Raw genomic sequence first — 27,986 nt, 5'->3', positions numbered from 1 at the left:
AGCTGCAGTAAAGTCATATTGTGTTCAGGACTGCGGGATGAGTAGAAGAGAAGTATAAGAAGGCCAAGAAGTTGAAAGAAAGTATAGCTTAATGGGGAAGGATGTAGCATTATGAGGAAGTGGATAAACTTGGAGAAAGTTAAGAAATTAGAGGAGGAGGATAAGGCCTGGTACTTTGTCGGTCCTCAGCAATTATTCGTTTTCTTCCTTCTGGCTCCCCTTTCCTGTGCCTTGTTTTACCAGCACCATGACCAGCTGCCTCTGCTATGGTTTATATGAACAGTTTCAAGTCATGATGGTAGCAGTTGGCTCGGAGGGTCAGATGAGCAGCCAGGTTCCGAAGTCTTCATCAGAAGTACCCCAGTGGTTTGGATGCTTGCAGTGCCTGATGAGGCTGGCCTTGGCCTCTAGGAGAAGCTCACGCCTTACACCTCATCCCACTACTTCTTGTGCTCCAAGAGTGGATCGAGGCCAAAGACATTTCATTGGCCATGGTTCTCAGACCAGGAATTTATTTGGTGATGAGAAAAGTTAAGACCCTAAGCCTTCAAAGGTTTCCACTAAGTTCCCCTTGTCTCTACAAATCTAACCATAAGTGCACATCTCATTACTTTCAAAGATTTAAAAAGGAGTCTTTTTTTGACATACAGAAGTAATGACCATACTGGCAACCCAAAGGGTATTCTTTTTTTTTTTTTTTTTTTTAGATTTTATGTATTTATTTGGCAGTAATCACAAGTAGGCAGAGAGGCAGGCAGAGTGAGAGAGAGGGAAGCAGGCTCCCTGCTGAGCAGAGACCTGGATGTGAGGCTCGATCCCAGGACCCTGAGATCACAACCTGAGCTGAAGGCAGAGGCTCAACCCACTGAGCTACCCAAAGGCCCCCCAAAGGGTATTCCTACTCAGAATCTAAAATACCTAGTAGAGTTGGTTGTACCTTGTGATTTCTTTTATGTGAGTTATTAAATGTATTGTCATAATTTTTTTTTATAAAGAAACAGTTTTTAAGGCTTTCATTCCAAATGAGGACAAACTATCATACATGGAAACATACTATATTTCATTTCCAGAAATTTTCTTTTTCACCTATACTTTTGAGTGTAACACCAAAATCTAATAAATTGTTATTTCACAGAATGCTTTTTTGCTGTAGTACAAGGGAAAAACTCATAAGAAAAGAGTCCTGCATCCTAAGTGTGAAACTGCAGGAAAGGTGAGAATTCCTAGAGTTAGTAAAGTGAAACCACAGGTCATCAGAATCTTAGAAATGGAGTAAATGCTCATGAAGAAATCCTGGGGAGTCTAAATCACCAGTCTTGCTCTTTCCCTATTGTTACGGATACCTTTTAAGGCATTTAGCAATGCTTGCCTAGAAAAGAATTGAATACTGTTCTCTTGAAATTTCATCTTCATCTGGGTGGTGTTGAGAAAAGCCTGTGCCTCCCTTGGCATTAGTCACATGAAGTAGGACATTCAGCTTTATCCACTAAGTTGTAACATCCATCTGGATCTTTCTGATTGCTCTATACCAGCCAACTCAAAACATGTTTGCCCATTCTTCAAGGGCTTGTGTTGACAGGTAGACCTGTAATTTCTATGACTAAGATATGGTTTCCATAGCCTACCGTATCATAATAGATTTGTGTTGGGTTAAATTTGCCTAAAAGCAGATCTCTTTTATTCTTTGACTTTAAAGCAAAAGATAATGGAAAATAAGTAATACTTCCTAATTAGGTATTTAGGTCAAAAAACATTTTCAGAGTTAAAAGTATTTGTTCTAAATGATAGTTCAAATATACTTTTCTAAAGACCTTTAATTGGCAATTTTCACACTCAAATACTGGTACTTGTATAAGAATTTTTTCTGGATTTTCTATTTTGAAAAAGAGTTTTAGGGACACCTGGCTGGCTCAGTCAGTAGAGCGTGCAACCCTTGATCTCCAGGTCATACGTTCAAACCCCATGTTGGGTGTGGAGCCTACTTTAAAATAAAAAGAGCTTTAGTTGTTCATTCTTGTTCTGTTCAGGCACTTGGATATTATATGTTAATGACATGACTATAGTTTTCCTAACACGCATATGAAGAAGAAAGAAGATTTTCCTTTCGATGTCTTACTTGGATTTTAGGTAATTGATATAAGTCTGTTTTCTTTTCCTCTTTAGGTTGCAAACATGTTAAAGGCATCCTGTTATACGGGCCCCCAGGTTGTGGTAAGACTCTCTTGGCTCGACAGATTGGCAAGATGTTAAATGCAAGGGAGCCCAAAGTGGTCAACGGCCCAGAAATCCTTAACAAGTATGTGGGAGAATCAGAAGCTAACATCCGCAAACTCTTTGCTGATGCTGAAGAGGAACAAAGGAGGGTAATGTTAATAAAGTATAATTTAGTGAAAGTTTGTTATCGCTTTTATGATGAATGAAACCAAAGCTAAGATGGAAATCTTGTTACCGTGATCCATGTTTTGCAGGTAGAATTTATTTAGTACTGAACTATATCACGGAACCAGGGATTATGGGGCATTTACATGATGTGAACACATGCCAATACCCACATGGACATAATACCAAGATAGATGATTATATAAGCCAAAGGTTTTGCAAAAACAGCACATGAATTTATTTTCAGGTGTCACTTTTATTCCACATTACTTTCAGAGAGTTAAACTCATTTATCCTTTGGCAAAGGGGGAAACTAAATTCATAAAATGACTAGTAGAATTATCTGTATGTAAGGAGCAGCTGCTGAAAGCGAGTTTGCTTACCACTGAGTCTCCTCAGCTGTAGAGTGACAGGTATGAATTGTTAGGTCTCAAAGGAAAGTTTGATGTGGCTCTTAGAAAAAAATTAATTAAAAGTCAAAGCAGGGTTTACTAATTGTTATGGTTAATTTTATGTGTCAGTCTGATTGGGCCTCAGGGTGACCACACATTTGGTTAAACATTATTCTGGGTGTGTTTGTGAGGATATTTCTGGATGAGATTACCATTTGCATTGGTAGACTGAGTAAAACAATTGCCCTCCCTAATATGGGTGGGCCCCATTCAATCAGTGGAAAGCCTGGCTAGAACAAAGGGCTGCTCCTCCTCTGACTAAGGGAATTTCCTACTGCCTGACTGCTTTTATCTGGGCCATCAGTTCTTCCCTGCCTTTATACTAAGACTGAAACTGCCTCCCTTGGAAGCTCAGTCTCCAGCTTGTAGGCCCTACCATTGGCTCTCTTGTGTCTGCAGCTTGCCAAGTGCAGACATGGGACTTGTCAAGCCCCATAATTGGGTTACCCAATTCCTTATAATTCTTCTTTCTGTAGATAGATATAGATCTATATTTAGATCTATGTAGATCTCTCTCTCTATGTGTGTATATTTTCAGATGACCAATAGGGATGGATCTATAGATCCATCTTACTGATTAGATTTCTCTAGAAAACCCTCATACACTAATACTAACATATTTATTTCATTGGCAGAAGTTCAAAAACAATGCCGTCAGATTTCTGCTTCTAGCAATGCAGTAGAGTAGGTAACCTAAAAACCTGCCTTCTGTAAATACCTTCAAATGCAGGGTAGAATATAACTAAAATCATTTTAAATGCATAATTTAGTTCTCAAGAAAGAAAAGGAGATCTCCAGAAATGAAAAGAAAACTCTGAAAATTAGAGTGGTAGAGATAAGAGTTGCAGCTTTTTGTTTTGGTAATCTATGAGTTTGGGTTTTAGTACCTGCTAGCTGGCAGAAAATGAGTCCTTGAACTCACTTCAGATGTGGACTAGGAACTGGAACCTTCAAAGGGGTTGTGTCCTCAATGAAAAGAATGGACTAGAAATTGCTCACTAGCACAAAGAAATAACAAAGACATTTAACCATCTGTCTGAGTTCTTCAGTGGGATCTAAAGAATCTTTCATGGGAATTCTGAACTGTGGTTTCTTACCTCATGCTTAGGATTTGAAAACACACACACACACACACACACCCCTCACCACCACCACCACCATCACCACCCCCACCCCCACCCCTGAACTTATGTGGTCTGGGGCCCCCGTGCTGAGAAATTGATTTAAAGATGAATCCTGAATTAATGATAGCATGGGGTTGATAGATATTAACAAACCTCTGGGGAGGAGGAGAATGGAGGCTCAGAAAAAAAGATCCTGGTGTGTAAGGTCATCATCCCTTTGGAGATATTAGCCATTTCTGGAGGGAGCTGCTAAACCGCTGTGCAGCCCTTTTGACAGGCCAGTGGGAACAGTGGGCCAGAGGTTAAAAATGAACGGCTCACAAAGAAAGGACACCTGATGAACATGTCTCAGTTTGAGCTGGGACCCTGGAAGGCTGCACAATAGAAGCAGGGGTTAACCCGAAGTAGACATGCTCTCACAGAGGCCAGCTTTGAATTGCATCTCATTTCTCTAAAATTAAATTGAAGGCTCCTAAATCACTGGTGCCTCTTGGCATCCAGCAAAATTGTAGATCCTTCCTGGAGGAAGGTAATATCATGCAAGGCCACAGATTATTAGTTTACAAATGAGATGCCCGGTTATAAATCAAAAGCAGTCAGGTACACAAACACATAGACAACTTGAAGAAAGAGAAACAAAAGGTGATAGAGATTGGGCCTCCAGATACCGGAATTCTCAGATACAGGCTTTTAAAGTAACTTCACTTACCATGTTCCAAGGGAAATAAGATTGAGGATTTTGGTCGAGCAGTGATTTGTTTAAAAAAAAAAAAAAAAATCAAATGGAAATTCTGGGAATGAGAAATTCAACAACTGAAATTAACTCAAATAGATGGGTATAAATAGCAGATTAGATGCTGCTGAAGAGAGGATTGGTGCACTGAAAGTTGTTAGACAAAAATAACCAGAGAAAGGATGAAAGCAATGAAAAGTGTCAGAAAATACCAACACAAATGATGGAAACCGGAAATCAGTTGAATGTTTTTTCGAAGAAGTTGAGAGAGAAGAACTGTTAACTTAGAACTTTGTATCCAGTAAATGGATAAATTGTCATGTAATATCCCATGAAGTATTACACAGTAATAAATAAACAGAATATGGTCATACATAGTTGTGAGTCTCACAAATAAATATTGAGCAAAAGAAATCAGACAAGAAAGAATACATTCTGTATGATTCCATTTATGTAAGGTTCAACTAAAATATAATATTTAATGATACAGGCCTAGGTGGTAAACTATAAAGAAGAGTGAGAAGTAATTTCCATAAAAAATCAGTTTGGGGTTGCATATAGGAAGTAATGGGGAGGGATACTGAGGAAGAGTTGTGAGGACATTCGCTCACGATGCTGGCGCTGTTCTATTTCTTGTTACGTTATATGGATATTCATTTTGTGACAGTTTCTTGAAACATGCATTCGTATTTTGTGAACTTTGTCTGTATACCATAGTTCACCATGAAAAAGTTTCTAAGAGGTAAACTTAATAATCAGTGCATGAGACAACAAATTAGTCATCAATACAGGTGGTATTTTTTAAGGTTAGAACTAAAGTATGGAACAAAAACATATGGGAAGTGGATTAAGTCTAAGATCTTTGTATTATTTGGGAAGAAGATAGTACTGTTAATAACATTAAGCTTTAAGTTAGATGGATATGTGAAAATTGTGAGGAGGAACTGGGAGAGGAATAACAAAAACTCAAATTCTTTAGAAGCCATGACTCAAAGAAAGTGTAAAGATATTGAAAATGTAACTTCAAAAAAAATTTCATTTACATCAACAGTCAAAATGATGAGTACTAGAACTAAGTCTTAACAGGAAAATTAAAGGAGAAAATTATAAACATTTTTGAGTATCTTTTTTTCAAGAGCTACTAAATGATGTGATGTTTATGTGTGGGAATCTGACAATATCATAAAATAACATCTTCCCGTATTAATTTATAAATTTATGCTTTTCCAATCAAGTCTGATGGGAATTTTTTGGAATTTGACAACTTGATTTTTTTTTTTTTTTTTTTTTTTTTTTGGATACTTGAAGAGCCATGAAAATTTTCAAAAATTATGAAGAACTTATTTCACATCATACTGGAAAGCTGTAGTAATTGAGACAGTTATATATTCTTGCATAAATAGACCAAGGAAACAGAATAGAACACGGGAAGTACTTATTATATGAAAAGTGACAGTACAAATGAAAGGGGAAGGAATATTCCATGAATCTGGATGAGATCATCAGCTTTCTGTTTCAATTAAGGTAAAATACAGTCCTTATCATATCATACAGAACTGCAAAATGGATTTGCAAAAAATAAATGAAACTTACCAGAGGAAACATTTTTAGAAGAAATCTAGGCAAAAAGCTTTAAGAATTGAGGCTAGAGGGGCGCCTGGGTGGCTCAGTGTGTTAAGCCACTGCCTTCGGCTCAGGTCATGATCTCAGGGTCCTGGGATCGAGTCCCACATCGGGCTCTCTGCTCAGCGGGGAGCCTGCTTCCTCCTCTCTCTCTGCCTGCCTCTCTGCCTACTTGTGATCTCTCTCTGTCAAATAAATAAATAAAATCTTAAAAAAAAAAAATACTCTTGTCTTTAAAAAAAAAAAAAAGAATTGAGGCTAGAGAAGAATTTCTTTAAAAAAAAAAAAAAAAAAAAAAAAAAAGGGTATTTATTTATTTATTTATTGCCTCCCAGGTACCCCAAGAAGAATTTCTTTATTAAGATTTGGAAATCAAATCCATAAAAGAAAAAATGTAAATTTGGTTACATTAATATAATATGAAGAAAATTTCCTCTGACAAATTACACTGAATAGAGATGTAACAGACTGGAGAGGATATTTGCAGTGTATATAATCTACAAAGAGCTGGTGTTTTATAAATTGTCTGTAATAACTCCTTTATAAAAAGTATGAAAAAGACAAATACCACAATTTAAAAAATAAAACCAACTAACAGGGACACCCGGGTGGCTCAGTTAGTTGAGTGTCTGGCTCGGTTTTGGCTCAGGTAATGATCTCAGGTCTCTGGCCTCAGCTACATTGGTTCTCGAAGGCATGGGTCCTAGTGGATTGGTACAAGTCCAGTAATTCACAAGTTCAGTAACTCTTCAGACAGTCCCAGAACCAATTCAGTTTTACCGTTCATCCCTAATACTACAATATTTTCTGTTTTCTGTTTCAAAAATCTTATCAACACTCAGTGTACCAAGAAAAATTGTCACCACCATTTACTATGTGGGTTGAAAGAACTCCTTTTTTAAAATTTTAAGTTATTTTACAAATAATTTACAAATATAAGAATAAAAGGGAGTGAAAGACTATTATATATTTAATAAGAACTTAAATATAGCAAACTAAATTTTTATTCCTTATTTTCTTGGTCTTGAAGATAGGGACATAGCTTTCTATATCTATGTAGATATCTATATATCTATCTCCATCCAAATGGTCAGGAGCTTCTGAAGGTAACTAATGGTTCATCAGTTATCATGCATGAACTTCTACATACTGATTCTAAGTTTTGTCTTTTTTTTTAAGATTTTATTTTTTATTTGTCAGAAACAGAGAAAGAGTGCGTGCACAAGCAGGGAGTGCAGCAGGCAGAGCGAGGCAGGCCTCTTGCTCAACAAGGACTCTGTCCCAGAACCCTGGGATCATGATCTGACTTGAAGGCAGATGCTTAACTGACTGAGCCACCAAGATGTCCCTGATTCTAAGTTTTAAATACACCTCTAATGGAGTCTAGATTGTCATTATTTCTGGTTCTTTTTGTACTTGCATTGTCAAGACATAATACTTGAAGAATTTTTTTTTTTAATCATTATTTTCTTGAAGAGAGGATGGCCACCAGATACTCCATAATTGCAAGACATTTTCACTTTTAGATTTGTTTACACCCTTTAGAATGGTCACATTTTTTAATATCTATATCACCTGTTTCTTCTCATCATCTCTCTATAGTACCTGCCTTCAGCATCCTTCTACTTAGAAACCATATCAAGGAAATTTTGATGTGTAGATAAAAGAAAAGATGAAAGAATACTGTCATGTGTCCTTTTTTTTTTTTTTTAAGATTTTATTTATTTATTTGACAGAGATCACAAGTAGGCAGAGAGGCAGGCAGAGAGAGGGGGGGAATTAGGCTCACTGCTGAGCAGAGAGCCTGATGTGGGGCTTGGTCCCAGAACCCTGGGATCATGACCTGAGCCAAAGGCAGAGGCTTTAACCCACTGAGCCACCCAGGCACCCCTACTGTCATGTGTCCTTAACAGAAAAATGAGATGGTCTAGTTTCTTGTCACAGAATCTTGCACAATGAAGATTTTTGTTGAATAAGTAACTAGATGAAAATGCCTTTTTTTGTCCTTAGAAATATATTATTCACTCATTCTTTATTTTTAACTTGAGAGAGAGAGAGCGCGTGTGCACAGGGGTGAGGTAGGGGTGGAGGGAGAGGGAGAGAGAAACTCAAGTGGGCTCCCCACTGAGCTCAGAACCCAGCACAAGGCTCACTCTCCCCCTGAGATTACACCTGAGCTGAAATCAACAGTCAGCGCTCAACCAACTGCCACCCAGGCACCCCTCACTCATTATTGAGCTTGAGAAAATTTATGCAGGATAACATCATCTGAGGGCACGTAGTCTGATATTTTACTTATAATCATCAATTTCTCCATCTTCATTAGAGTCTCAAGTGCTGCTATATCACTCTGCATTAGTCTTTGAATTAGATATAACAAGTGTGAATTATTTTGCTCTATTGGTTTTCTTTTCTTTGCCATTATGGCCAGAGGGGGTAAATCTGAATTCTCTACTGTGTTCAGTTAAAGCTAAGACCAGGGAACACAAAGATGGTGGATGGTGTCTCCAGACTTCTTTTATACCTTCTTGAAAGATGTTTGTAATTTTTTGGACAACACAGTTAGAAAACTGAAGAGTGATGTCATAGCAGTCGTGATTTCACTATTGCATTATCCCTCTGAGCAATTCCGTCGTTCTTTCATTTTCCTTATCATCTTAATCTTTTTAGGTTAATTAAGAATCACTGATGAGTAATAATGATGTCATTTCTAGAATGTTAGAAGAGCATAATATATCTTAGATTTATGAAAAGTTTCAGTGGACTCATATGGTGCTTGCAAGATAGAATGAGTTTTATTCTATTTATTCTATTTTTTAAAATATATTTTCCATTTTCTTCTGTGGAAGACTTCTAATTTAAAAAGTCATGAAATATTAATATTTACAAATAGTTAGAATTGTTCAACCAAAAAACTGAAAACTGAAAAACTGAAAACAAAACTGAAATTGTGTCTAAGGGACCCTGATGGCATATTGAGGTTTAAACTCTAGGTGCAGGTGTGTCAAAATGTCCCTTCTTTAAAGAAAAATTTTTTAAAAAATCTGTTGTGATAGTTTCCACATGGCCACATAGGTGTTTTTGGTACTGGTTTTAAACTTGTGGACAGTTTAAATAAGACACGGTTAATGGTACAACTGAGTTGACAAAGAATTTCTAGGTAGATGTTAATCAAGCCAGCCTTTTCAGTTACAGCTTTTCTCAATTCTTACAACCAGGAATGGCTTGGTATTCTCAGCTAATGACCCCATGGAGGGTAGATGTGTGTTACATAATAGAGGAAAGCATCACCTCTGTGATTCTGGACAGTCCAGGCTGAGAGATGAACACTGGCATATAGGTCAAACTAGTTAAATATAGAACAGCCGTTATCCTAGGCAGTTGCCAGGGGCTCGACAGCATCAGATCTGTTTCTGTGGGGGAAGACGTTGCAGAGGGTAGGAACAGAGCTAGAGGCCAGTGAATTAAAGAGGATTGCATTGTGGAAATTTAAACTCTTGGGTAAAGGTTTATTGATGAGTCAGCTATATTAATCTGTGAACATTAATCTTAACATCTTCCCTACATGACTTCTAATTTATTGCAAGAACTTGCCTTTATTTAAGTAACGCACCTGTAAAAATCAGTGTGGTTGTACTGACTAGGTTGGGGGAAGGCACCTGATGACAGGTCACAAGATTGGCAAGGTTCTGAAAAGGTCAGAATGGTACTGAATTATGTTTAAGACAGAATGTTCCTGTGGGCCTACGGTGTTCCTATTGTCTTTGGCTTCCCACCCACACAGATGATTTTTAAGGTCAGACTGAGAAGGAAGTAATAATTCCAGTGGCAACATAAGGCACATTGAACGGCAAAATTCATACATTTTAGCAGCTTTTTGTTTCATGCTAAATTGGCAGACAGCCTTGAGTAAAAGCGTCTTATGAAATAATGTAGACTCTCAGGTGTCTGCATTGGGTAAGCATCTGCCTTCCGCTCAGGTCATGATCTTGAGCTTTTGGGATCAAGCCCCACATCCTGCTCCCTGCTGGGCAGGAGTCTGCTTCTGCCCCTTCCCCTGCTCATGAGCTAGCTCTCTGTCTCTCTCTCTCTCTCAAAAAAATAAATAAAATCTTTTTTTTTTTTTTAAAAAGCTATACATTTGTTAAAACTCACAAAACTGCTTACCAGAGAAGTCAGCTTTACTTCATAATGAATTTTTAAAACAGAAGAATATCTTACAATACTTAAATTCTGTTGTTCATATTCTCTGCAAGATAATAGTTATGTGTTCATCAGGGTTTCCGAAATGTAACTAGGTTTTTTTTCCCTGAACGCTACTTCCAGATTGTTCTCCTTCCACCAGTTTTTTTTTTTTTTTTAAAGTTTTTATTTATTTATTTGACAGAGAGAGATGACAAGCAGGCAGAGAGGCAGGCAGAGAGAGAGGAGGAAGCAGGCTCCCCGCTGAGCAGAGAGCCCGATGCGGGGCTTGATCCCAGGACCCTGAGATCATGACCTGAGCTGAAGGCAGCGGCTTAACCCACTGAGTCACCCAGGCGCCCCTCCTTCCACCAGTTTTAAAAGCTAAACTAAGATCTGAAAAAAATTAATTTCCTCCATATAGTCAGATTTATTGAACAGGTATCTGATTATAAGTAGTAGCTTGGTTTCTTACAAAAATTTTCAACACCAAAAGCTATCATCTTTCCAACTGTAGAAAAGACCGAGAGAATAAGGAACTGGAACTATACCCTTAGCTTTGCCAAACACTTCTGTATGGTAGGGTATTAATACTTGGAAATTTTGTGACTGAAAACCTGAAATTCTACATAATTTAAAAAAAATATTTTATTTATTAATTTGAGATGGAGAATGAACAGCGGGAAGGAGGGGCAGAGAGAGAGAAAGAAGCAAGCTCCCCTCTGAGCAGGAAGCCAGACATGGGGCTCAATCCCAGGACCCAGAGATCATGATCTGAGCCAAAGGCAGATGCTGAACCAGCTCAGCCACCTCAGGCGTTCCGTAGAGTAGTCAAAATTGTTATGACAAAGAATAATGTCACAATACTATGGCAAAAAATAATGATAATGTTATGACAAAGAGTAAGAGCAAGCTTGCCCAACCTATTGCTCTATAATAGAATAGGCTTGTAATGAAATAAAAATATAAAGCCCAATAAAAATGACATCTCATTGATGAAAAGATGATTTAGTCTACAGTATTAGATCAGTTAGTTAATTGTTTGAATAAGAATCACTTGGATTGGGACGCCTGGGTGGCTCAGTTGGTTAAGCCGCTGCCTTCCACTTGGGTCATGGTCCCAGGGTCCTGGGATTGAGTCCCATTTCGGGCTACTTGCTCAGCGTAGAGCCTACTTCTCTCTCTGCCTCTGCCTGCCACTCTGCCTGCTTGTGTTCTCCCTCTCTCTCTCTCTCTTTGACAAATAAATAAATAAATAAATAAATAAATAAATAAAATCTGAAAAAAAAAAAAAGTTACAATTGGTAAAAACATGATTTTAAAAAGTGCCATCCTCTTCAGTAATCAGGCAAATACCAGTTAAAAACAATTGAAAAAACACCATTGTTCAGTTACCAAGTTCAGAATTACTTTTTAGATTTTTCTAATATTCATTTCTTGTGAGGATATACCAAGAGAGGCACTGTCATATTCCTTGAGGGGGATTATAAAGTGGTAAAATCTTTCTGGGAAAGTATTTGACAACCTATTTCAAGGGCCTTAAGATACTCAACACACCTTTTAAAGTAGCAATTTGCATTCAGGAAATCATCAGGTCTATTGTCAAGGAGTTAAGTGCAAAAATGTTTATTATGGGGCACATGGCTGGCTCAGTGAATAGAGAATGTGACTCTTGATCTCTGGGTCACGAGTTTGAGCCCCATGTTGGTACCTAAAAATAAAATCTTAAACCTATGTTCATTGTAGCAATACATATAATTGTAGAAATTTAGAAATCATTCAGTATCTGAAAGGAAGGAATTAATGTGAAGTTCAGGAGTTCTCTGTGCTGCCAGTTATACAGTGGAATATTATGGAGCCATTAAAAATTACATAGTTGTATTTATAGCCATGTGAAAGGACTGAAGATAATATCTGTACTGAAAAAAGGGATACAAACTACCTACACAGCACCTAATTAATAATATGAGTTACTTGTAGCTGGTTGGATGTTGGATGATTCTGATTTCTTTACACTTTTTAGTATTTTTCTCCATTTTTATCATGATCATGTATTTTGCAAATAGAAACAAAACTAACAATTTTTTTTTTTTTAAAGATTTTATTTATTTATTTGACAGACAGAGATCACAAGTAGATGGAGAGGCAGGCAGAGAGAGAGAGGGAAGCAGGCTCTCCGCTGAGCAGAGAGCCCGATGCGGGACTCGATCCCAGGACTCTGAGATCATGACCTGAGCCGAAGGCAGCGGCTTAACCCACTGAGCCACCCAGGCGCCCCAAAACTAACAATTTTAAACAGTTTTCAAAGAATAATTAATGTTCAGGAGAATAAAGATGCAGCGAGTTCCCAATTTTTTAATTAAGATAAATTTAAAATATAGAAATAAATCCACATAATGTTAACAGCATTTATCTTTAGGTATTATATAGTATATGTCATAGGTAGGATATGACAAAACTTATTTTTAACTTACTTCCATTTGTTTTACAACTTTTGCTCAGTTAACATCTAATGCTTTTATAATGAAGTAAAAAAGCCCCAACTCTTGGGGGGGAAAAAAAAAGATTCTATCCTTACCAGAGGTTTAATGAATACCAGCCATATCTAATCCTGAATTTCATTATGCTCATCACTTATATTATCCATATAAGTTATATTCATTTTCACCTGTTTTGTTAATCCCTGATATTTTGTTTGTTTGTTTAAAAACAAAAAAAAGAAAAGAGGGCGCCTGGGTGGCTCGTGGATTAAGCCGCTGCCTTCGGCTCAGGTCATGATCTCGGGGTCCTGGGATCAAGGTCCGCATCGGGCTCTCTGCTCAGCAGGGAGCCTGCTTCCCTCTCTCTCTGCCTGCCTCTTTGTCTACTGTGATATCTCTCTGTCAAATAAATAAATAAAATCTTTAAAAAAAAGAAAAGAAAAGAAAAGAGAATTTATGGAGTATACTTCCTTTTTTGGTTTTTATAAGAGACTTAAGTACTTGAATATAAGTTGTTAGAGGGTCCATGTTAACCTAATGATTATCAGCATTTGAAAGTATTTGCATCTATTAGAAGTTTATAATATATACACTATTTTCTTGGAACGATGCCTCTGTCTTCAGTAAACTCAAACAAATCACTATGCAAAAGAAATAGCACCCCCTTGACTGCTCTTTCTATAAACTATGTCTCTGTTCTCACTTTACTGTTAGGAAGAAGTCCTTTGTTTTCATGTGATATAACCAAATGTGAATCATGGTCACCTCCTTCTGTCATCTGCCCACTTCCCAGTTGACTTCCAGATAGAGTCACTGCTTAGTTATATAATATGACAAACGTTAAGCCTGCTGCAGCCGGGACAGTGTTCTCACCAAAACTCAAGGAAAATGGGGAGGGAGCTGCCAGTCACTGACTTAAGATAGGCCCCTGATAATTATGAGTTCTCCTTTCCAATAGTGAGAAAAGAAATGCGTGTCAATGAACAGGTTGTTATTTGATGGACTTTTCACATTCATTAGTATATAATGTGTATTTTTGTTTAATGACTATTAAATGTGAGGTTCTGGAATGCCTTTTCAGTTTGTAGAATTCTGAGAAGGCACTTCCAGTACCTCCAGCAGGGTAGAAGCCATGAGTATAACTGCTGTATTTATTAGTCAAAATGGAGCAAAAGCCGTCTGTGATGGCTTTCTTTGACTAGTTTGTTTAGTGATATATTCAAATTATGACCTTCACTCTAATTCCTTCCCTCACTAGCTTGGTGCAAACAGTGGTTTGCACATCATCATCTTTGATGAAATTGATGCCATCTGCAAGCAGAGAGGAAGCATGGCCGGCAGCACAGGAGTTCACGACACTGTCGTCAACCAGTTGCTGTCCAAAATTGATGGGGTAGAGCAGCTGAACAACATCTTAGTCATTGGTATGTTTGCTTTAAAAAAAAAAAATGATTTCAAAAACATTAGACACACAGGTTCTGAATTAAGGTCTGTGTAGGTGATGGTTAATACTGTGTTGCCCGTGTTTCCAAATTAGAATCAGGTATACTGAAGTATCTTAAGTGCCTATTTTAATGTATGGCCTTAATAGGACAAATAAAAGATGGGGGTCAGTGACTCATAGGTAGATGCTCATAGCTCACAGATGAAAAAGGCAGCACAGAATAATGCAGTGGTTTTCACACTGTGCCCTATAGGCCTCCAGGGGCCCTCAGAGGTACCTCACAGTCTGTGAGTGAGCTTCAGATCATGTCTCCCAATTATAACTTCTTCTTTTAACTGTTTCCTGTACAGAGGTTCTCCCAAGATGACTTTAAAAAAAACAAGACAAAACTTCTGATATTTATGGAGATTGAAAACCTTTGGCCTACCGAAAAGGAGAGGGCAAATCATGTTCACGTTGTCCCTCCTCACTTTGACAGGTTACTTAGCCTTTGTAAACCTCTGAACTCCCTGAACCTTGAAGTTTTCATTACATTTACATTCCATTGGCAGGATAGTGAAATACTAAAGCGGAGTCTTCAGGTATTTCCATTAGAACAGATCAAGAACAAATATTTTTATTTGAGAATAATTGGTTTTCCACTTGACCTTTATAAAATATCTTAGCTTGTTTGAGAAATTATTCTTACATATACTGAAGGGACATTTTATCTTACTTTTGAACTTTTGTTGTTTTTTTTTGAAATCTGTGCTCAGGAATGACCAACAGACCAGACCTGATAGATGAGGCTCTCCTTCGACCTGGAAGACTGGAAGTTAAAATGGAGATAGGTAGGCAGAGTGCTGTGGCCTAACGTTGGTTAGAAAAGTTGTGTATCGCGAGGAGCACAATGTTTACCTGCTTAAGTACCTATAAGAAAAACATTAGGATTATAATAACTTCTATTTTATTTTCAATTTTACCAGGCTTACCAGATGAGAAAGGTCGACTACAGATCCTTCACATCCACACGGCAAGGATGAGAGGGCATCAGCTACTCTCTGCCGACGTAGACATTAAAGAACTGGCTGTGGAGACCAAGAATTTCAGCGGTGCTGAACTGGAGGGGCTGGTGCGGGCCGCACAGTCCACCGCTATGAACCGACACATCAAGGTCAGGAACGTCCGCTAGCATGTTCAGGATCTGCAGCTCTCTCAGTGCTGTGTCAGTGTCAGTGTTCTTTCTCTTGCCTTTCAAACCTGCCAAGGGCTGTGGTAGTGCTGGCTTTGGCAGAGAAGAGACATGGTAAAAGGAATAGGAATTGTCCGCTGCCCAAGTTTGGAGTGGCAGGAAGTAGAGGTTGGCGGCCTCTGCCCCAGGGTAACACGAACACTTCTGCCTTGGGTTGCCGCCGTCTGATACAAATATGTGACGATGAAGAGTTGGAAGAGTTTGATTTTTAATCTTTGTGCTGTGTTGAGTTGTAACACGTCATACGAAGTTGGGTTTTTCTGCAATGCTTGAGTTGTGGGGGCTGCTTCTGTTCAGCCCATACACTGAAATACCTGTTTTCTGAGTATTAAACTGGAGACACAAAGATGATGAACCATGACCTCTCCCCTTGAGGAATTGCGAGTCAGGTGGATAGACATGTTTCTAAATGAGTACAATAATGTTATTGATGCCATGGTAGGCCAGGATACTTCTATGTTGAAAAAGTGCTTTTGAGTCTTTACTAACACTTCTCTTCAGGGATAGATGGATGACTCCCAAATGTATGTCTTCATCTCTTGAAAGCTGCTTTCTCCCACTTTCAGATTTACACAAAGGACCTCTACATCGATGTTCTATCAGGTTTCAAATTTAATACTCCAAAACCAAATTCACTCTTTTTTTTTTTTTTACTGCTTTCCTTCCTGTTCCTTTTTTCCTGTTTATCCCAATTTCCCAGGCATAAAACTTCAGGAATATCTTTAATTCCTGCCACTCTCCTGTGTCCTACATCAAGTCGCTTGTCAAATTTTGTCGCTTCTATCTTGGCAGTATCCTCCAGTTTGTACCCACCTTCTGTTTGATTAGCTTTCCTGTTTCATACTGTTCTACCCTACAGAACCTTTCAGTATATGTGCTGCCGAAGCGAGCACCCTACAGAACCTTTTAGAACAAAGTACAGACTTCTTAGCCTGATCCTTAAGGTTCCCAGTTATTCTCCATACTTTAGCCAAACTGAAATCCTCATTGGTCTTCAGACATTAATTTATTTTTTCACCTCTCTGCTTTAGTGGGAGTCTTTACCCTTTTTGTTTACTTCTCTTTAATACCTAGTTCAGATGCCACCACTTTGATCAAACCTTTTCTGATTGTGTCCTTTAAGACGGATGTCTTGTCTTCCTTCTTGAAATAGTAATGTATCACTTAAGGTACTTGCGGTTCACTTTGGTTCACAGTAGCTTTATCCAGCACCTTCCCTATGCCAGACTCTGGGCTGGCAGTGAATGCTACTACACCTGGAAGAGGTAAACCGCCTACCCTGTGCAGCCTGTGGTTTCCTCAGTAACAGCAAGGACAGGAGATGTAAGGAAGTGAAAGGGTATTAGATGTGGTCAGCTCGTGGTGTGAGAGTGTGCTCTGCAGAGACATTTCTGGGTGAACGCATCTCTCGGAGGGGTAGGACATTTAGGTAGAAGGCAAAGGAACAGAGGCACAAAATAGCATGGTGCTTTAGGGTAATTCAGTATCCCTTCAGCATAAAAGGTAGGGGAGGGGAGGTAGAAGGAGACATTGTGGGGAATAAGTCTAGGAGACTAAAGCAGGGAATGGAGCACAAAGAGCCTTTTGTATTGTGCTAAGAAGTATGGACTTTTTTCCTGTGAGTAGTGCTAAGCCATTGAAGAGTTTTAAGAAAAGCAGCGACATAGTGTTAAAACATAAGCTCACTCTGGCAGCTGTGTCGAGTGGAGTATTGATGGGAGTGGAGTTGGGTTGGGAACACCCTGTCACTGGTTCTAACCCAAGGACTGTGACCCATGAGCCATATCCAGCTTACCACCAACTTTTATAAATAAAGTTTTTGGGGAACACACCCATTTATGTGTACGTTGTCAGTGGCTGCTTTCATGCTACAGTGGTAGAGTTTGAGTATTTGCAACAAGGATTGCATGGCCCCCCAAGCCTAAAATATTTACTGTCTCATTCTTTACAGAAAAAGTTCGCCAATCCCTGTTCTAGACTTTAAGTCCATATCTTATTCGTGTCTGAGTATCCCACAGTGCCCCAAATAGGTCTAAATACCGAGAACATAGCAGGTGTTTGGTAAGTGTTTCTAAAATTAGTAAACTGATGTATGTATTCTGAACCAAGCTCTACCCATGAGTCACAATTTCCCTACATAATAGAAGTGACTTTGTTCTAGCTCAGGACTGCCAGAGGTCAGGATAGTGTGGAAATCCAGTGTTGGGTCCTTTATAGAATGGGGCCATCCATCATCTATTCATTCTTCCATCCTTTCTTCTTGCCATAAGAAATATCTTAAAAGTGATGGGGACTCAAGAAGAATTGTGTAAATGATGTGAGGAGTGTTCCCCACCATACTGATCTTTCATCTTAGGCCACATCAGTGCATCTTGGTGTAATCCACAGTGACTGGTGTATTATCAAAGCTTTCATAACCAATGGCCACTGGATTTTTCTCTTAGTCACTTGTCATTTTTGCCACAATATTCCTATCTCAAAATGTCATTCTAAACCATTCTCTCACTAAGAAACATGCCTTTCTTCAAGTATATATTGGATTTATCTACACACAAAGCACTGAGTAGTGGTGGAAAGATCACAGGTTTTATAGTCAGAAGGTGTGGCTACGGATTATACTTCTTTCACTTTTTCATTTCTTTCTAACCTTTTTAAAGATTTTAAAAATTTATTTCTTAGAGAGCACGCGCTGGGGGATCGGGGGGAGAAGCAGGCCCCTTGCAAGCAGGTTCGATCCCAGAACCCTGGGTTCATGACCTGAGCTGAAGGTAGATGCTTAGCCAACTGAGCCACCCAGCACCCCTGACTTTTTTATTTTTGTCAAGGGGAAATAACTACTTACCTCATCAGGTTTTTGTGAAAATCAAATACTATATATGAAAGTGCCTTACAAACCATATGAAAGTTAATTATTTCCATTTTTGTTATTATTGACTAATTTGAGAACCATATATATCCTTTCCAATGCCTGAGTTTCTGAATTTGTTGACTGTTCGGTTACAATTTTTTCCATTGTAAATATTAGTAACGACCGTACAGAATATATATCCTTAAGATTTGCAAGTAAAGGGGTGCCTGGGTGGCTCAGTGGGTTAAAGCCTCTGCCTTCAGCTCAGGTCATGGTCCCGGGATCCTGAGATCAAGCCCCACATCCGGCTCTCTGCTCAGCAGAGAGCCTGCTTCCCCCCCTCTCTCTGCCTGCCTCTCTGCCTGCTTGTGATCTCTGTCAAATAAATAAATAAAATCTTTAAAAAAAAAAAAAAAGATTTGCAAGTAAAAAGTAGTGCAAATAGTTGATATACTTGCCTTCACTTTTCTCATGTGGTTACTTTTAAACTTAAGGTAATGTATATTGACTTGTGATCAATATCTTTTATACCAAAGAGCTTTTGATTTTTTTTCAGTATCAATAGAATATCTAATACAAGGGCACTTCAGGCTGTTCAGGCACTTCAGGAAAGAGAAGGATTTAAAGAACACTAACCTTAGCTCCCAAGAAGAAATAATGTGAACATTTATCTTCTTTTCTATGTTTTTAAAAATCTCTGTTGTCAAACATTTTGAAACACTCTTTTCCCAACAAGACTCCTCAGCTGATCAAAAGACATACAGTTGTAATGCTTCCATTGTTGGAGATGTTCATAGCTTCACTAGTAGTGATTGATGAGTAAGTATTTAATTTGAAGCTTATGCCCTGAAATTGTTATACAATTTTAAAACATCCACAGCATTTACTTGTTTGTTCTACTTTCCTGTCTTTGTATTATAAAAAGCCATGATCGGTTTTATTTTGCATCCTTTTCAAAAGATTTAGGCTTGAATAAAGTCAGGTACACTCAAGTCTTCCCTGTTAAACTGTTTGGGGTTTTTTTTCCCCCAAGTTTTCTGAAACATGGAGAAAATCCAGTCATAAACACCTGATGTTCATGTCATTTGTACTTGAACCCATGTTTGTGGGCAACTGAAATTCATGTGACATTTGGTTGGTTTTTCTTAAAAGGAATTTCTGCTTCAGGTAGAAAAGATTCATAACCCAAATTTCTTGTGCTCTAATGGGTTGTAAGGAGGTAAATTGAGGACATGTACTCACACACAGCACACAACACTCTACTTGAATCAAAGCCCTGATTTATACTTGCAGAATTTCAATAAAATTATTTCTTGTTTTCTGTAGAATTTTGATTGATTAAGGTCATTCTACCCTTAATTTAAGAGGAATGATAAGAACTTTGAAAGGTCAGATTTAAAAGGTTATGAAATTTAAGGGTGACCACTTGATATTTGCTAGTGTTGAAATACAAGTTTATTAGTTTTTGCAGGTATAAGCTGAAAGATGTTGCCTCTTCTATATTGATTAGCCGTTATAAATAAAATGCAGGAAAAAATCACAGTAATTCAGACAAAAGAGAAAAGGTTTTCTGAATGAGTAAAAATTCAGAATTGTAGAATATTTTAAAATTAGATTTTACTAATTTTGATAAAATAGTAAAAGTTAGCTAAGAGAAGTCCCTAGAAAACTTAATGAATGGGCAGGAATAATTTATAATTATAATATTGGTTATTTACAGTTGGGTAACTTCTAAAATTCCTGGCATGCTTAAAAACTTGCTCTAAAATAACTCTCCCCTAGCCATCTTAATTCACTTTTAATTCATCAGGTGAGTCCTTTCTTAATAATAAAAAGACAAGTTTCACACAGCTTCAGTCCTGAAATCTATCATATTTTTGGGCAAATGTCAAAAGTTTAAGATTTTCCCCTCATATGGCTATATGTTTCATCATTTGAGTTCACTTTCACCAGCAGAGGAAATCAAAACACGAAACGTTGTAGTAGAAACTCAGGGCTCTATACGGAAGGGGACATTGGGAATGAGGCTGGAGACTGGAGGCTTCATTGGGGTTTTAACAAGATTCTATCAGAGCTCCTTTTTCACTTTGACCTGAGAGTTGACACCTTGTAGAATCCTTTTTAAGATGTGTCGGAAAGTTTTAATCAGAGTTAAAACCTTTATATAAGATTACCTCGGAAGGAAGTCTTAATATCTACCCTTAGTTAAATTATCCTACCCTTAATTTAAGAAAACTTTGAGGCTTGTATAAGGATAAAATAGATAATGAGTATGATGAATGTATATGATAATGTATATGAACATACTTTATAAACTGTAAAGCACTGGAGTACTTGGGTGGCTCAGTCAGTTAAGCATCTGCCTTTAGCCCAGGTCATGATCCCAGGGTCCTGGGATTGAGCCCCACATTGGGCTCCCTGCTCAGCGGGCAGCCTGCTTCTCCCTCTCCCTCTGTCTCTCCACCAACCCCCACCTAGCTTGTGCTTGCTCTCTCTTGTGCTCAAATAAGATAAAGTATTTTAAATAAAAATAAACTACAAAGCACTGTAGAGATTTATATATTATGAACTGAGCACTGTAATTTTTTTCATAGAGGTGCATGTTTCCTGTAACACTGTTTCCTTTCTTTAACTTAGAAATGTCAAATAAATGTGGTTAATATTTTTTTTAAAAGATTTTATTTATTTATTTGACAGAGATCATAAGTAGGCAGAAAGGCAGGTAGAGAGAGAGCGAGGATGCAGGCTCCATGCCGAGCAGAGAGCCCGATGTGGGGCTCGATCCCAGGACCCTGGGATCATGACCTGAGCCAAAGGCAGAGGCTTTAACCCACTGAGCCACCCAGGCGCCCCTGTTAATATTTTTTTTTTTTTAAGATTTTTTATTTATCTATTTGACAGACAGAGATCACAAGTAGGCAGAGAAAGAGGAGGAAGCAGGCTCCCCGCCAAGCAGAGAGCCCGATGCGGGGCTCAATCCCAGGACCCCGGGACCATGACCCGAGCCAAAGGCAGAGGCTTTAACCCACTGAGCCACCCAGGCACCCCGTGGTTAATATCTTTTTAAGGTTTTATTTATTTGTGAGAGCACGAGTAGGGGAAGGAGCAGAAAGGGAGGCAGAGAGAGAAAGAATCTCTCAAGGAGAACCGACACCAAGCGTGGAGCCTGACATGGGGCTCGATCCCGGAATCCCAAGTTCATGACCCAAGCCGAAACCGACAGTTAGATGCTCAACAGACTGAGCCACCCAAGTGCCCCAAATATGGTTAATACTTGTCAAATGCCTAACAAGTGTCAATGAAAACCCTATTAATAATTTAAATGCTAATTGTTTTCTGTATTTAAGTAGGATCTTTTATTATATCTATTCAAATATTATTTGTTATTTTTTTAAAAATATAGAAGTCATGTATGAGTACATTTTCTTTGTAGAAGATTCAAGGATGCCAAATGAGGGAAAAGTGAGAAAGGCTTTCTCCAATACCCTTTCTCTTCCTGTCTGCAGAGGTAGCCAGCGTTTGAGTTATATCTGTATAGTCTGTTTTCCTTACATTTGCATTAATATATTTATATGCTTTAAAAAATTAATGGGGGGCATCTGGGTGGCTCAGTGGGTTAAAGCCTCTGCCTTCAACTCCGGTCATGATCCCAGGGTCCTGGGATTGAGCCCCACATCGGGCTCTCTGCTCAGTGGGGAGCCTGCTTCCCCCTCTGTCTCTGCCTGCCTCTCTGCCTACTTGTGCTCTCTCTCTCTCTCTGTGTCAAATGAATAAATAAAATTTTTTTTTAATGGAATTATACTACAGTTGTGTTTTTCACTTGACAATGTATCTTGATTAGCTTTCCATATCAGCATATTTAAGTCTTCATTAGACAGATGTGGGTTTTTTTTCCACTCATCCTGACCAGCACTCATTGAATCTTTTAAACTGCAAAGACACAACTTTTTTTAGCTGCAGAAAACGTTTTTCCTTCTGTCTTACTGGTTTTTTCTCTATCAGCCTCTCTCTTCTCTCCTTCTGAGACTCCTCTCGGGTCAGTGTTAAATTTCTAGATAGATCTTCCATGCTTCTTAACCTCTCTCTTTCACTCTGTCATTTCATGGGATTTGGGGCAGGGAGGGAGATAAATAAATACGTTCTGTTTGCCATCTTGATCCAGTTTCCTGACATAGTTCCTTTTATCCCATGAGGCTGATTTTTTACAAAATGTCTGTCATTTCATTTGTCTCAACAATCTGTTCCTAAAGGAACATGAGTCATATTTTATAGAAATTCATGAAAGGTTGGTATTGCTTAATATACTTTTGTTTTACAGTCAGATTTTTTGGGGAAGATACCTTCTTTAAAAAACGCAGTGCCGTTTAAAAATTAGACTCACTTGCCTTGTGCTATTGGGAGTGAGCCCAGTCGCATTAAAAAGCGTGTTGGTATCTCAGTCACTCATCAGGTTCAGGCAGCTCCAAGTGCTGATAAAGGCCTTGATGCTTCTCCAGATGTCTGTTCTAAGTGTTAGCTCCAGGTGCAGTAAGCAGAATATTTGGAGCTGGCATATGGTTTCTCAACCACAAGGTATGACTACAAATCAAGTTGTAGGACCTTGGTCTTCTAGAATAATGGTTCACAAACCTACTTAAGCATCAGAATCACCTGTGGCACTTTATGAAAATATAAATGTATGGACCCTCTGTTGGACCTGTTAGATCAAAATCCTGAAGGGAGTGGGTCTGGGCTTCTGTATATCTTTAAAGGCTCTGGAGATGATGCTGGTATGCAGCCAAGGATGAGAACCACTGTTCTTAGAGACCCTCAGTATATATTTTCTCCTCCTTTGCCTTATTTGTGGGGGGGAAGAGGGAAGCTATCCAGCATTCTTTGGTCAAATGTGTCATAATTTACTTAACTGGTGCCCTCCTGCTAGACATTTAATTTGCTTCTAATCTTCTGTTATTATAAATCACTCTAATAATAGATATCCTGATATATATAACTTTGCATACATTTGTGGATATATTCATGGGATAAATTCCTAGAAGCGGATTTGTTCAGGCAAAGGTTATGTACGTTTGTGAATTTGAGAGAGATTTTTTTTTTTTTTTTTTTGCCTGTGAAGAGACACCTTTTAAGTCTTCAGGCATTACACTCTTAGACCGAAAATATTCTTACGTCTTGGAAGTCCTTACATTTTTGTTTCCATTTCTAATTAGGCTAGTACTAAGGTGGAAGTGGACATGGAGAAAGCAGAGAGCCTGCAGGTGACAAGAGGAGACTTCCTTGCTTCTTTGGAGAATGATATCAAACCAGTGAGTATGGACACTGAGTGATGGACAAGCCAAAAAATAATCATTATTCAAGAGAAAAGGAAACGCCATTTTGCACAATATTCTGTAAGGTTATATCATACATACTTTTTAACAACCAGAAATCTCAATATTGGAAGTGTCCTACATGAGAACCGTTTGCACATCAATGCTGGTGACTGGGTAATTAATCGGTTCTTAATTGAAATTATTTCTCATGATTGGGACAGCGCCGTCTCGTAGCACTGGGTCTTGTCAAACTTAACTTTTGCCATTCAATTGGATGTCAAATGAGATCTCATTTTGGTCTTGATTTGTACCTCACTGATTACTTATGAATTTAAGCATCTTTCCATGTGTTTATTGGCCATACGAATGTCTTCTGTGAAATGCTGTTTGTGTCTTTTGCCTATGTTTCTGCCGTATTGCTTATTCTTTACTTTTATTTGGTCTGCATAAGTTCCTTATGTAGTCTTAACAATAATTATTTGTTGCGAGTATCTCCTTTAAAGACAAAAATCAATTTGTTTTAGCCCTGTCTACTTTATGATTGTTGTCTTTTAAATATAAAATAATTACTTTCAAAAGTTACTGAACAATGGAAATGACTTAATCTTTTGCTGCTGTCATTTGCAATAGCGAAAATTTTAGAGCCCAGCCTGACTGATTTATCCCAAGATTTTTTTTAATGAAAATATTTTGGCTACCAGGAAGGGGAAAAACTAAGATAACTTACTTAAGTAATTAATAACTTACTTTTATTTATTGCACGGATCTGGGGGATAAAACAGAAAATAAAATGACAGGATAAGTAGGGAAGACTCCTACATATGGTTGGGCTGGGGGGGGTCACTGTTTCCTGGTTCAGGTATCTCGCTGCTGCTCTTGTGAGGCTTGGACTATGTACTTGTACTTGGATTGTCTACCTATTTCCTACAGTAGCCATTCAACCAGTACTTCCTAGGCTCCTCCTTTATAACTTTATATAGGGCCATTCAGTTTCCCATATCCAGAACAGGGAATGATAACTTTCCTCTGTATTCAGGAATCAAAAGACTAGTGTGTGCACGGACAAGAGGGTGGTCTGCAGAGTGATTTGGTGGCAAAGTAACAGAGTAATGAAACCACAGTGTATTGTTAAGAGACAGCATTACAGAGAATGACTTTCTGTGAGGTATAAATTCTAATGTTAACATCATTCCATATGTTGGGTAATGAAAAACTGACTTTTTGAGGGATGTGATAATTTTTTAAGATTTGAAAATCTCAAGACATGTGACCCTTAGATTATGTTGGGTTTTCCTACTCTTGTCTTCACTTGTTAGCCTTATGAAAACAAAATTCATTTAAGTCACTAAGTACTAACATTACTGACTCCTCTTGGTAGCTGGTTTGATGGGAGTTACAATGTGAAAGTAGAAGTTGAAAATGAAGAGGAATGTGATTGAAGCTCTAAAACGTAGCGAGCACACTTAAGATGATTATATATAGTAATTGCTTTTATTTCTGTTTTCTCATACTTTAGTCTTTCAGTATAGCTGCCCATTTCTACCTCCTTGTAAATCTTTTATTTAGAAACCTAGGCTAACCTTGGTGCCATTGAACTTATGTCCCCTGCTACCTAGCTGATGTGGACAAGATCTTCTCATTACCATTCATTTCCCATTTGAATCCAAGACACCTACAGTCAGTGTGAGGATAGTATCTCCGTCTGCTGAGCCAATTGCTTCTAATTTCTAAGTCCGTGACCTCTTTTTCTCTTTGTTCTTAACAGAAGGCTACATCCAACATACTCCTTACAGAAACAAGTACATTGAAACTACCCTTTCTCAGAGATTTATGAGGGTGTGGGCTCTTATAGAATCTGACCATAGAATCTATGTTTTATTCCATTAAGTCACCCAAGGTAACTCCCCTAACCACTAGGTAAAAGGATAAATGAGAAATTATAAAATAATGGTTTCTTTGTTTTTGCTTTTATTTGCTTTTTAAGCTTTTTACATTAATATGGGATATTGCTCAGCTCTTTTAGTGTGTAGGAATTACTACTCATCTTTAAGTATTTTCGTTTTTATACTAACACCCAAAATGCTTTAAATTATCCTTTTCCTCCATAGGCATTTGGCACAAACCAAGAGGATTATGCAAGTTACATTATGAATGGTATTATCAAATGGGGTGATCCAGTTACACGAGTTTTAGAAGATGGGGAGCTGCTGGTTCAGCAGACTAAAAATAGTGACCGCACACCACTGGTTAGCGTCCTTTTGGAAGGTGAGAAAGAATGAGCAGATGGCATTAAAAGCAAAAAACAAAACAAAACAAAACAAAAACCCCCCAAAACTAAAACCCCACTTTTAGAAAGTTATTTAGCACATTCCAGAAAAATGAAATATTTTCTATTCTAAATCTATTCATGATCTAAAAATAGTGATCTAGTCTATGTAACAATATTGTGTGTAAATGAAAATTTTCTTGGGGTAGAATGTCACTGATGAATGATAGCAACTAGTTTTCTTGTGGGATAATATCTAAATTTCTGTTACTTACTAGACTGTATGCTACCACAGAGTACTTGAGTCAATTAAATAACTGTCCACTGAGTGCTATGTTATGTAATAGACTATATGATAGCACATAGTACTCAATTCAATTAAATCAGTATTCATTGAGTAAAATGCTTTAGGCATTGAACTGGTTGCTGGAGATACAAGGACACAGAACTCGGTCTGATCACAAAGAAAAGACATGTAAACAAATTCTTAACTACAGTATATGTGTGTAAATGGGTGTGTGAATGCAAGTCACTTTGCCCAGGGATGATCAAAGAAAGTGAAGGATAGTGTTTAATTTAAACTTTGAAGGATTAGTTAGGATTTTACCAAGTAGACAGAAAAGCAGGGACATTCTATTCACTAGTTACTTGTTTACAGTTATGATTAGTACAACAGAAAGGTTTGTTGAGTCCACATGACAGAGGGATCTAACTCCTTCCAAAGTCTGGGAGTGAGGGCCTCCTAAAACCCATTAAGCCAAGACCTGAAGGATGAGGAGAAGCTGGCCCAGCAGAGTAATTGGGGAAGGTGTTCTGGGTAGAAGGAGCAGCAGGTGAAAGAGGCCTGGGGAGGAAGGGGATTGAAACAGATAGGGGCATTGGCTAGACATGAAACTAAAGGAGTAGACAGGAGCCAGTTGGTACACAGTCTTGTAGACCATATTGAAGATTCAGTCTCTGAGGGACAATAGAAGCCATTTGTAGGGCTTTACGCAGTGAAGTGACATGGTAAGATTCGTATTTTCAAAACATTATGAGTGCTTCATGGTAGAGAATAGATTGGAGGGTGAGAAAAGATACAGGAGAAACCAATGGTTAGAAGCAGTTGCATTAACGCAACTTAATGAAAGCTGATTGTGGTTTAAAGTTACATAGGGTAGGGGCTCCCGGGTGGTTCAGTCGGTTAAGTGTCTGCCTTTGGTTCTGGTCATGTCCCAGAGTCCTGGGGATGGAGCCCCGTGTTGGGAAATCCCTGCTCAGCAGGGAGCCTGCTTCTCCCTCTGCCCCTCACCCTACTTTTTTTTTTTTTTACGATTTTATTTATTTGACAGATCACAAGTAGGCAGAGAGGCAGGCAGAGAGAGAGAAGGGAGGAAGCAGGCTCCCCGCTGAGCAGAGAGCCCGATGCGGGGCTCGATCCCAAGACCCTGAGATCATGACCTGAGCTGAAGGCGGAGGCTTTAACCCACTGAGCCATCCAGGCTCCCCAGCCCCTCACCCTACTTGTGCTCTCTCTTATCTCTTTCTCTCTCAAATAAATGAGACTTCATTATTATTATTAGTTATTAATCACAATTAAGGAAACATTCTTTGAACTGTTATTTGCTGATCACTCTTCTGGCACTTTACACTTATCTTATTTAAACCCCACTTTAATCCTCTGAGGGCATATGCTTCCGTTTGGCCTATTTGGTAAATAGGGAAGCTAAACTTAGAAATATTAAGTAACTAGATTGAATATGGGGAAGTGTTATTAAGTATAACCGCCAGGTTTCTCGTATACATCACCTGGTAAATGGTGCTATTTGCTAAGATTGGGAATACTGGTGAAGAAGCAGATTTCAGGAAGAAAAACTATGAGTTCAGTTTTGGATATGTTGAGTTTGAGGTTCCTATAAGATAATTCAATTGGGAA

At 38.3% G+C, this 27,986-nt stretch overlaps 1 protein-coding gene across 1 annotated transcript in view; it reads left to right on the top strand.

Annotated features, from left to right (window-relative positions):
• NSF (N-ethylmaleimide sensitive factor, vesicle fusing ATPase) overlaps positions 1-27,986 on the top strand; it is a 151,383-nt gene that overhangs the window by 77,346 nt on the left and 46,051 nt on the right. The window contains exons 9-14 of the mRNA XM_004772448.2: positions 2,164-2,363; positions 14,232-14,397; positions 15,173-15,247; positions 15,383-15,570; positions 23,704-23,799; positions 25,914-26,070. Of these exons, the coding sequence (XP_004772505.1) occupies positions 2,164-2,363; positions 14,232-14,397; positions 15,173-15,247; positions 15,383-15,570; positions 23,704-23,799; positions 25,914-26,070 (882 nt within the window). The remainder of the gene's footprint in view (positions 1-2,163; positions 2,364-14,231; positions 14,398-15,172; positions 15,248-15,382; positions 15,571-23,703; positions 23,800-25,913; positions 26,071-27,986) is intronic.

Source organism: Mustela putorius, unplaced genomic scaffold (genome assembly GCF_011764305.1).
Source record: "Mustela putorius furo isolate JIRA1106 unplaced genomic scaffold, ASM1176430v1.1 tig00000487_pilon_pilon_pilon, whole genome shotgun sequence".
Classification (NCBI taxonomy): domain Eukaryota; kingdom Metazoa; phylum Chordata; class Mammalia; order Carnivora; family Mustelidae; genus Mustela; species Mustela putorius.
The sequence above is the reverse complement of the archived record's forward strand: the minus strand, read 5'-3'. Positions and strand labels throughout refer to the sequence as shown.